Source organism: Zosterops lateralis (assembly GCF_965231275.1).
Source record: "Zosterops lateralis genome assembly, chromosome: 6".
NCBI classification, from domain to species: Eukaryota; Metazoa; Chordata; class Aves; order Passeriformes; family Zosteropidae; genus Zosterops; species Zosterops lateralis.
Window position 1 is genome coordinate 4,716,022 of NC_139761.1, and position 12,117 is coordinate 4,728,138.

The 12,117-nt window shown below is 38.1% G+C and overlaps 1 protein-coding gene across 1 annotated transcript in view; it reads left to right on the forward strand.

Moving 5' to 3' along the window:
• KIAA0586 overlaps window positions 1-12,117 on the forward strand; it is a 68,138-nt gene that overhangs the window by 15,579 nt on the left and 40,442 nt on the right. Inside the window, exons 20-24 of the mRNA XM_083863411.1 lie at window positions 3,835-4,026; window positions 4,901-5,088; window positions 6,211-6,318; window positions 7,432-7,506; window positions 11,735-11,931. Coding sequence (XP_083719537.1) covers window positions 3,835-4,026; window positions 4,901-5,088; window positions 6,211-6,318; window positions 7,432-7,506; window positions 11,735-11,931 — 760 coding nt within the window. The remainder of the gene's footprint in view (window positions 1-3,834; window positions 4,027-4,900; window positions 5,089-6,210; window positions 6,319-7,431; window positions 7,507-11,734; window positions 11,932-12,117) is intronic.

Genomic DNA, 12,117 nt, shown 5'->3' on the forward strand with positions numbered 1-12,117 from the left:
GATCTGTGAAGAGAAAATGTTATTGGTACAAAGGATTCACAATTCTCACCACCCTCATGGAAAATGTGGGTTATAACCCTGGCAAAAAAACCCCAAGCAAACAAAAAAACCCAACAAAAAACAAAACCAAAACAAAACAAAAAAACAACTAGAAAACTTTTCAAAACTCACTATTTTTTTAAAAGGTGAGACCTTGCTACATGAAAACTACCAGCCTTATGACTTAGGTGTTTTGTTTGCCCTCTCTTGAATGTCTTTTCTGTGGTGAAAATGGTGTATCCTCTGGTATACTCATTTGAAGCATGATACATATCACTGGACTTGACTATTGGCTGTGCAGTACACCTATAATTTAATCTATTCTGTATAGATCTTTCTGGATTAAATGTGTGCTAGTAAGCACTTAGTAATAACAGTGATACAGTGACCACTAAGATTTGGATTGAGAACAGGCACTTCTTTAAAAATATTTAATCAGCAGTTCTACTTTGGCTGAGTCCTAAATGAATTTTCTTCTCTATTTATTGGGCTCTTATCCTTTACAGAAGTTCATAACCTTTCCAGGGAGGCCAATTTCATCATTCCAGAAACAATATCTTGTAAAGTGGCAGAAAGAGTGCCCCTCCTGCCCAATCTAATTATAACAAATAGGTCATTTGATCATTTGAAACCACCAGTTGAATTCAGTGGTGTCAGTGGAAGGGAAAGGTGCAGGTTCTGTGCACTTGGAACAAGCTGCTCCTGTGCTTCAGCTTTTTTTTTTTCTGTTGGAGGCAAATAGAAATAAAAGGAAAAACTGCACTGGGTCAATGCTGCCTTCAACCTTCCAGAGCTCCTGTGTGTGACAAACAGCCTCAAAGCTCTTTGCTGGAAAACACAGTGAACTCTGGATAGCCTTTCCCCAGAGTGCTTCCCTTCCAAGCCATGAAGTCATGCTGCAGAGCAAAACTTGTGTTTGCAGCAGTAAAGCCACCATCAGATTTGTTTCTCTATTTAACAGCAGGCTGGAGTTACGGGAATTTATGGTTTTGTCTCTATCCTGAGAATAAATAAAATAAGACACCCCCTTGTGTTCTTATCTCAGGGAAAAATGGAATTTTTTGCATGTTGTGTAAAGGAGCAGCACTCCAATGAATATCCTATTCCCAAGCTTTCTGATTTTAACTGAGACTGAGGTTTGTTTGATACTGGCATTATTTATCTTTGTCTTTTGGTAAGGCTCTTGGTCAATCTGCTTCATTTTTGTCCTTTCCTATACCTTGCCAGTAAAATGGAAAAATATCCCATGATATTTCACATGGGTCTCATGAAGACAAAACAGTTCAGACATTTTGGGGGCTGCTGTTCTAGAAGAAGCTGTTCTGGCAAAGCAAAGTATAAATAATAAAATGGGGAACAGATCTGTGCTCCTCTATAGGAGGAGTGTAAATAAAATGCACCAAGGTTGAGTGAGCACTTTAAAGCACCAGGTTCTTATATATAAAAAAAAGAAGTAAATAAACAAATCTCTTTCTCATTAGGCATGGTGAGTTCTTCCCTTCACAGATCGGCACCCACAGATCCTCTTCCTGGCCTTGATGAACCAGGTGATGATAAAGGCTTCAAAATTATTGGAAATCTTTGGCCTTGGGTGTGACTGGCTGCAAAATCCAGACTTGTTAAATGACTCTATTTTGTTAGAGAAGTCCACTGAGCTTGTTTTAAATTAGTGTTAGAATAAGGATGTTTGTTTAAGACTGAAATGGCCATCTGGAGAGTCTCTTTTCAGTCATTTTATAACTCTCAACCATTTTCTTTGCAAATAAACTATGGTGACTAATGCTTGGTTTCTTATGGGAAGTTAGGAAAAAAATTCAAGTAACACTTTTATGAGTAAGAGATCATTTCTGAAAAAAAAAAGAAGCTGAAGTTGTTTTCTTGCATAATGTGAACTGATAAATACATGTAAAACACTGTTTTTTTAGAGCTAAGTTTAATTAAATGTCTAGTTTCTGCCCAGTGCAAATAAACTTTGCAGGGAAAAATGAAAAGTTGAAAGCAATTAAAATGAGGTGCTGTGTGTATACAGTACTTAATCATTCTCACTGTGAAAACCTTGTTTTTACAAGTTGGCAGCATTACAGATATGCTGCCAATTTCTGCTTTTACTCAAAAGTTCAAGGCCAAGGGGGACTGTTAGATCATGTAGTATGACCTCTTCTAAATCACAAGCCTCTGAACTGTATCTATTTATGTTACAGAGTCCAGTAATTTGTCTGACTGCAGAGCAGTTTTTTTGGCTAACCTGTGCTTTGTGGAAAGGCACAAACTCATCATGTAAAGACAGCAGAAATTCTGCTGCTTCCCATGACAAAATACCTTGTGCTTCGAAAGCAAACAGGACACTTCAGATTTATTACCTGATTTGTAGTGAGGTTTTGGCTTCAGATTACAGCTACTTCAGTTTCCAGGTGATTTTTCCTTTAAAAAATCAAGAGTGCCTATTAATATCCAATCTATTTTAATATTTGCAGAGTTATCATCCATTAAAGTCATCTCCTGCTCCATCTCAGACTTCTAAGGGTTACATTTATCCTTTTGACCAAGGCATTTCTCATCCCATTGCTTCCCCAACATGACCATAAACCCTTTTCTAGAGATGCTTCTCTCTGACCTGTATTTTCTCACTGAGGAGTTCTGACTTGTTCTTGTTTCCAGACTTACAACCCATAATTTGTACAAAAATATCACTTTATAAGTGAACTGCCTCACCTGCCTTGTCTGCATCTGACAAAAGTCACGTTATCAATCTCTATTATCCCTGTATTTTATAATCACTGACTTGCATTCTTCAATTAATTAGGAGGCTGCTAAATATGAGCAGAGCTAAAAAGTGCTTGTTGCCACGTGTTAACTGGCTGCAGGTACAGGGAGGTGATTATTAGAAGCAACAGGGGAGTAAGATGACATTTTTTTGGCTCTAATAAAGGTATGAAGTTGGTTATCAGCATGTTTTTTTCCAGATTCATTATCCTAACACCTACAGAATGACAGTAGAAGCACTTCTGCCTGATTGACAACTGTTGACTTTTGGGGGGGGATTTTAAAGCAGTATTTATCCATTTATATAACTAATTTCCTTAATAATATCCATTGTTTGCTGTAAGCTGAGTAAGACCTTGCATGGTTGCATGGTGAGAAATGCACATTGCAATAAATGCTCGACCCTGCTCTTTGCTTAAGCCATTTTTACATATAAATTCCTTCTGGCTGGCTATTTACAATACACTTGAAAAACTGGACCAAAAAATCAGTGTTTCCTTGATGATGGAAGTCAAGACTATTGGGTATTAACTGTGGCCTGATTTTGCAGTAGCACTGAGTTGTTAAACCAGGAATTTACAGATTATACCTGTTCCTCTGAGTACCTGTCAGTTTTGTGGCAGCATTTCAAGCCCAAGTTCTGGATTTCTTCTTAGCTGCTAAATCACACATTCAGTTCCAAATTTCAAACTTAAATCATTGATTTCTTCTTAACTGCTAAATCACACATTTTGTTCCAACTTACTGCTGCCCTTTGGTCCTTTCCAAGGTGTTTCTGTGTCCTTATCTGCTAGATTCAGCTTAATAATTGCAATTTTAACTCCTTCATTGAAGCCAATACTGAGACATTCATCTGTCATCTACCTATAGCACTTTCAGGTTCTTCCCTTTGGGACTCCCTCCCTCTACTCCCTCCATCCCCCAGGAAAGAAATCTGCAGTGTGGATTCAATAGGAAGGCTTGGATCAGTACAGTGTTATCACTGTGTTTGTGCATTCATTGTGACCTGCAGTTTATCTGCTCTTGTTTCAGGCACAAAGGTGAAGTCAGCAAAGACCCAGACCTCCTCTCACACAGGGAAGATCATCAGCAGCCCCCAGAAGAAGCAGCCTGTGTTTGCCCTTCCCCAGCAGCCCAGCCAGTATTTCTTCAGCCCCAGCCAAGATGTCCCTGCTGCCTCTGGTCCTCTGGAAGGCCAGCTCATTCCCATGGCTATTCCACTAGGTAGGAGCAAATAACCTGGAGAAGGTTGTGTGCAGAGTAATCTCTGCTGTTCCATGGAAATACAGCTTTTTTCTTCATAAGTCAGTGGTTTGGGAGTTGGAATTAGATGATCTCAAAGGTCCCTTCCAGCTCAAATCATTCCATGAGATTTGTACCTGCCCTTCTCGTGGGAAATCTGAGGGATCAGTTGAAAATGTTCTGGTTTTCCTCATCCTTCGTGCTGGATGTCTGCTGACACCCTGACAGAGCAATTGCTTTGCTGTACCTTTTTTGGTTCATTTTGGTTTTAAGCTCCATGTTCTTTCAATTTGGTATCCATGTAAGCAGGAACTGAATCACTCACCCTTGGATTCAACATTTGCAATGACTTCAGCCCAACAATTTCAGCAGGACTGTGCCAAGCACAGTAAATTCCTTCTCATGACTTCTGGATTTTTTGATTTTCAATAGAACCTTTATATAGGGCTTATTTTGAGAAGGATTAGTATTCTATAGGCATTGAAATAAGGTAATTATTTTTTAAAAGGCTGTCTCAGACAAAATTCTGGGTTGTTATGCTAACTGTAGTAATACTTTGGGTGTGATGGTCTGTAGCTTTTGAATGGCAAACACAATTCTTGTTTTCAGCAGTAGATGTCACCAGAGTCAAGAAAAGTGAATAATTTTAAAACCAGGTAGCGTTGAGTTGACAATTTCTGCTGGGAAAGCTTAAAATTATCTGGTGAATTACTGTGGTTTAGCTCATATTAATAGGGGGCTTTTTAATTGGTCTGTAATTGCACACAGAATATGATTTTAATTAATTTATTAATTTTCTGGCTTTGGAGATGGATATATGAAGTTTTCATTGTATTTTTTTGTTGTTTGTCTTTAGGTCAAACCCAAAGCAGCAGCTCATTAGTGCAGCCAGCTGTGGTAGTGATAGATAAACCTCATCCTATCACACTTACAACCTCCCTTCCTCAAGTGCCACCAAAGCCTCCAGTCGAGGTGAAAAAACCAAATATAGCTATAGTAGAGATGAGATCAGAGAAGAAGGACCCACCTCAGCTCTCTGTGCAGGTACATGTCAAGAGTGATGATGATTTGTTTGTTTATTTTACTGACTACAGGCTGCCTGATCCATCACTTTGACATCAATAGATGGTTTTCAATAAGAATTAGAAAAATATGGAGTGGAAGGGCCAAGCAGTTTTCATGCCATAGTAATATATTTATTCATGTTTTAACTATTATCTTTATTATTTGACCAAAATAGAAAACTGTTTCTTCCCTAAGTCACCTATGCAGGGCATTTGTAAAATCTATGTCACATTTTCTTTTTTTATTTTTTAAATGAGATTTTTGAGCCAGAACAAACTTGGAATAAAAGAAGTATAAACATAAATGTCAGTTTTCTTGGATGATTGCTTTGGCCTTTAAGATTTGTGTTTCAAGCATGATTGTCAGCCCAAGGATTTCACTCCTGATTAATCAACCCTTGCAGTCCTTACCTTGTGGGTTGGGGTTTGTTGTGTTAATTTTTTCTGTTGTCAAGGGAGTGAATGTTTCTTACATGTTCATTGTTTTGGATTCCAATTGTTGAGTCTGCACACACTCCCCCACACACCTTTCAGACACAAATGATTCATGGAGCTCAGAGTTAAACACAGGTACAGTGTTCTGTGCTTTGTTCCCTTGCTGTGTCACTTTATTCCACCCACCTGCATTTTGCTGTTATTTCACCCATTTCTTAAATATTGAAGGTGATTTTTCTTTTCCCAAAGGAATGAAGCATTGAAATCTTGGTTCTTAACAGAAATACAACAGATTTTAATGCTGTAATGGACATGCCTTGATTACAGACTATATTGTAATCTTTTATACTAATTGCAGGTCAAACACACCTCTAACTGTTATAGGTAATTATTACAGAAACACCTTCTGCAAGACAAAGTGTCAGGGAATTAGAGAACAGGACAAACCAGGTACTGCAAGAGAAGAGGTGACTATTTCTGGTGTTAGTTTTTGACATTACAGAAATTTGATTTTCAGAACCAAGTTGATATCAGATAGAGGCATGAGAAAGGAGAATTTTAGTGGCTCAGAAGCAGGTGGAAGAAAAAAAAAACCCTGTAAAGTTCAATGCTAATAGCCAGGCTAATATATAGATTTTTATATTGATGCTTTTTTTTTCTGTCCTAGGTGTTACCAAATGTTGATATTGACAGTGCCTCAAGTGCCAGTGGGAGTGTAAGTCACTTTCCTCCAGGCTCTGATGTTCTGCTCCCTCCTGTCGATGCTGTAATACAGGTACTGATTGTCTGGGAATTCAGACTTGTTCAAAAGGAAAATATGTTCAATTGCTGCAAAGTTCTCACTGTCTTTCCTTAGTTAGAGAAATGAGACAGGTCTGGGAAGAATTGAGTAATTATTCTAAAGAATTTATAGTACAAGGTATTTGTTTAAGAAAATGAAAAATTGTAGAAAGATGCTCTTCTGCCAAGATTAAATAATCACCATGGTAAAACTCTAAGAAAAACAGTGTTCTTGTGTCCTGGAAAGAATTATAATCCCTCCTGGCCCATGCCTGTCTTGTTTTCACTGGCTTCAGTGTTCTGAGGATGTTCCTCATCCCTCCCTCTGTTGCTTGGCTCTTCTGGAGTGGTCAGTGGTGTGGGCTCTGAGCCCCAGGAGCCTGTGGTGTTGGAGTGGCCACTCAATTCTCTTTCCCTACAACTGTTCAGAAGTGTATTTAGTTTTGATCTGAGCAGCAGGGAAGGTTTTTGTGCAGCTCTGGGGGTAACTGCTGCGTGCTGAGTGATAAGGACAGAGTGTGTGAAGGCTTGGTGATTATTTTTGTGTGGTTATTGTACATTGTCTTTTCCTGACTTCAGGAGTTTGGGTCCTCCAGAATCCTGTGATCCAGGTATTCACTGAATCAGACAGAGCTGGTGGACTAAAATTTGTATTTAAAATTCTATTACTCCATCCCAGCAAGTTGATTAGAGAAGTGAGGAAAGGCTGAGAGAATTGGGGGTTGTTCAGCCTGGAGGAGAGAAGGCTTTGGGGTGACCTCACTCAGGTACTTCCAGTACCTGAAAGGACCCTACAAGAACGACAGAGACTATTTACAAGAGTCAGGACATGGGGGAATGGTTTCAAACTGACAGAGAGTAGGTTTAGATTGGATATTAGGGAGAAATCTTTGTCTGTGAGGCTGCTGAGGCCCTGGCATAGGTTCCCCACAGAAGCTGTGGCTGCCCCATCCCTGGCAGTGTTCCAGGCCAGGTTGGATGGGGCTTGGAGGAACCTGGGATAGTGAAAAGGTGTCATTTAATTGATTCTTGTCATGGAGGTTTTCTGCTAATGCATTTCCACCCCCCCAAGATGAAATACCTAACAGCTGCAATCTGTCTTTGTAAGAGTCCAGAAGAAAGTGAAGAGGAAGACACAAAGATTCCAGGAAATAACTTCATTGATGTTACTGATGTCATTCAGGTAATCCCATTGCAAAAGTGTCTTCTTCTTTTAATAATTTTTATATTTGTTTTATATTATTCTGTCAAAACTGGACACACAATGCAAAGAAACTATTTTGCCTTCCTAGCAGCTTTAAAAGTACACTTTGTGAGCAGTACTGAACTGTTCACAGTGTTATAAAGAATCTTGGAAATCACTGTGTGTTGGTGAGTAGAGAAGCTTTTGAAAAATTGGAGTAAAAAGCTAAAATTAGCTTTTATTTGGTTATGTTAGGATCCACTAGAAATACAAGTAGTTCTCTAAAATCAGCAGTGATTATAGCACTTAGACTTTCCAATTTAAAACTCTGCATGTAATGAATATTGTGACAGGCTGAGAGAGCTGAGGTTCTTCATCCTGGAGAAGAGAAGGTTCTGGGGAGACCTTGGAGCACCTTCCAGTGCCTAAAGGGGCTCCAGGAGAACTGGAGGGGGACTTAGGACAAGGGCCTGGAGTGACAGGACAAGGGAAATGGCTTCAAACTCACAGAGGGCAGGGTTAGAATTAGATTTTAAGAAGAAAATTTTGAAAATATTGTTGTTTCTGGTTTCTGGTGGCACAGGTTTATTTGAGATCTTCTTTCACAGTTTAATTTTTTTTGGCAGCAAATCCTTTTTTTTGGTTAGCTCACCTTTTGTCTGGGGATCCTGAGAAACACTCAAGGTTGGTGAACCAGCCTGTATTTCACTTTACTGAACAAAACTTACTGTGTGTAATCAAAATTGATCTGAAATTTTTATTCTTTTTACTTCTTCTGTGTGTTCCTGATCCCAGGATTAGAGTGTGTATCAAATAGTAACCCTAGATCTTACAGGTAGATTTATTTTTAAAATGAGTTAATCATTTAGCATTATCAGTTCATTAAATCAGCCCTAATTTGATGGTTTGTCTATCAAAAGTGTGCAAATGCTTTATTCATTTATAGTTTCACAATTACCTTATGTTACTGGGGGGGAGGAGTTAAACATTGTTCTTCTGTTAGCACAAGGAAAAAAGCTTTAAAGAAATCGTTTTAGGAGCTATCAAAAAATGCTGCAATGTTAAATTTTTATTATGTGAATAATAGTTACTCATCTTTTCTTTTTTTTTTTCTTTTTTTTTCCTGGATTGCTTTTATCTTTTAGTTCTGGCAATGGAATATATTTTAACCACAATACCAAAAATGTTCCAAGTGAAACATATGTTTGGCCTATGACCACACAGACAATGTTCTTAAAAATGTGCAAGGCAAACACAATGGGGAAGCATAAAATCAGTCTCTGGAGTGGCAGGGGTATTTAAGACATCAAAAGAAAGCAAAGTTATTGTTATAAAAGAGTCTTCAGATTCATGAAAGTATGTGCATAAAATCCTATGCAAAAAAAATAGCTTTTGTTGTTTTCCCCCACTCCCCTTCTATTATGGAAGCTTAATTCTGTTAGAAGTGAGTAGGATAAGTATTTGTGTGAAATATCTTCCTTTTTTGTTTGTTTTTGTTACCTTTTCCTGTTGTTTTCCCTGGAAGTGTCCCAGGCCAGGTTGGGCAGGGCTTGGGGCAGCCTGGTCTGGTGGAAGTGTCCCTGCCCATGGCTGGGGTTTGGAATAAAATGATCTTTGAGCTCCTTTCCCACCCAAACCTTTCTGTGAATCTGGGGTTGTTTCAGAGTGAGAAACTTGCTCAGCTCACAACTGACTCTCAGATTTATTGAGTCTGCTCTCAAATTCTTCCAAGCAGCCACATCCTGCAGTTCCTTTAGCAAACTTCCTGGGATTTCAGGTTAAATGCACTTTGTGCTCTCTCTGAATATGCCCTAATTGCAAGGTTGGGGCTTTTTTCTCAGATTTTTTGCTTCCAATTTGAATGCCACAAATATACAACAAAATATACAACCTGCAGAGCTCAAAGTGAATGTATTTTCCTCAACCCTCATTTCTCATTGATGTTCTTGGGCAGGACATTGATATTTTTACACTTCACTCTTTAGACCAAAGCTCACAGGTGACACCTGCAATGCAGAATTTCTTTAGAAATCCATCAAGAAGAAATCCATGGCTTAAGTTTCAGGAGTCTTTAATAATTAAAGATTCTGCATGTGCATGTTTGGTAATGGAACAAAACTAATCTATAACATCTAATAATTTCAAACTTCTTTTTTTTTTTTAATTATCTGAATGTAATTTGGGAAATAGAATTTTGGCTTGATACTTTATAATAAAGTATAGTGATTAATATTCCAATCATATCTGGAAGACTTTCTAATTTATGCCATGTTTTGATTGGGGGTTGTGATAGATATTTTCAACAGTCTCCAGGGAAGCAAAATGCAGAATTTAGTGCAGATTATTCAAGATTGGTCTAGAAGTTGATATATGTTCAAGTTCAATCAGTATAATTAAATACTGACTATTGCAGGGGTTTTTTAAATTTCAGCAGAGATAATATATCACCCTCAAATGAATATAATTTTGTGCATTATTCTGGATTTGTGCTCTATAAAATATCAAATATTTTAGAAATGCAGTAGAGCTGCAGAAGTTTGTCAGAGTCACTGAATAGATGTAAGATATATTGTATGTACTTGCTTTATTTAATCCAGATGTTGGTATTTTGCATACTTTCAGAGGTATTAAATAGGCAACATCAAAGAAAATTTATGGAGTAATGCAGGCAGAGGAAAATGCAAAATGAAATGCTGGACAAAGACATCTTTACATTTGCTGTCAGAATGAATTATTGTCCTCAATACACATATCCCAACAGCATGAACTGCTGGGCAGCCTGCAAAGCACCCAGAGCCTTCTGAGTTTAACTTCACTGCTCATTTCTATGCCTGGAATGGTTTAAAGATCTTTATTTGTCGCCCACATACACATATTCTGGTTCTCTCCCTTCTTTGAAGATTATCACTATTTAAAGATGTAGGAAGACCCAGTAGTTCTTTGTGTAATACCCATCAGGGACTTCTCTGTCTTTGCAGTTTTAAAATGTGTTAAGGTAGGAGAAGTGTTAATGCTGGGCTGGGGAAGGAGACAGGGAAATGCTACTTTTTTTTTCCTGTTCTTTCTCTTTTCAGTGTTTTTTTTTCTTTTTTTTTTCCTAGATAATATATAGCATGTGGTCTTATTTTATGGGTTGAAAGTAAATTTAATTTCTATAAGGGAAAAGGAGACTTTTTCCCCTCCTTTCACTGTGTTGGAGATTAACCTTAGTAAATACAGATTTACAGTGAGCTTTTATGCAGCATCACATATTTCTCACTGGTAATACAGGGCTCAGCTCCTCATCTCTTTCTGGCATGCCAAATTTTCTTCTTAGAGAGTCATATTACTATTAGAGACATTTGTTTTTAATATTAGGAGTGGAGGTTGCAGGTTCTCATTCATCAGGAGACATTATGGTGGGTTAGTGGCTGCTTTTTTGGGACTTGGTGCTGTGTTTGTGCTCCAGGGCAAAAAGGAGGGAGGCATCTTTTTGGGAAAACCCAAATATTTTAACACACCAAGTCACTTCTCTAACTTTTTAGAAGTAGCACTTATTTAATTAAAATCAAGATGTCTGTGAGGGTTTGTCTGAATTATTGCCCAGAAATACCTTCTAACTTTAAGCAGCTGAAATTAATGGCAGTGTAAACACACGTGTGACATGTGTGTAAACTATTAATGTCTAATTTTTAGTGCTGGCAAGTTTGTTAGAGTTTTGACTGGCTACATGCTCAATAACTTCTGTGAATTTGTCTTTTCAGACTGGCGACTCTAAAGAGCAAGTTTGGTTTATTTTAAGAAAAAAACAACCAAAACACCAAAACCCAACCCAAACAAACAAAAAACTCCCTAACCCAACAAGTAACTGTAGAATGTTTCCTAAGGTTTTTTTGTTTAGAGGAGGAACATTTCTGGTGTGATGTTAAAGAAACCTGACTTAGGTCACAAGTAAATTTTTCAAGTATTAGCATTGCCACTGGCTCCCTGCCCTGTGCAGCACAGGCAGGAAATATGAGCCAAATCGTGTTTTACTGAGCAATTCCTATGGCTTTATACCTCTGCAGATTTATGATTTGCTAAGCTTAGAGTTGTATCAATTAACTACAGCACAGTGAGGAGGGAGAGTGTGGTTTTTGTGCTGTCATACACCCACAAATGTTTCTTAAAGAAAAAAAACCTGACAGTTACCTCAATGACATTGCCTTCCAGAAATGTACCATAACTTAATTTACTGCTTATTTATTAGGATCAGGAAGAGGAGAGGGATGAAATTCCAGAATTCCTTGAGCCTCTTCTGGAGCTTAATGGCCAGTTTAAAGTTGCGTCTCCACCATGCAATGGTCCCTTGTTTCCTCCAGTGGTTTGTGCTCCCCAGCAGTCTGCTGATATTTTGGATGAAAGGATTCAGAGGAGAGAAACTATAGAAAACAAGCTGATAAATTGGTGAGTTGCAATTTAAAAAAAGTGGCAAAGGATATAGATGGAAGAAGGAATGATTCACTAATGATCTTTCCCTTTTTTCTCACCTCCATTCCTTTATCCATTTTCCTTTGAGCTGCCTTGCATTTTATGTCAAGAATGCTCTTTTGTGTGCTCTTAGGTGTCTTGGGGTTTGCTGATCCTTAAATG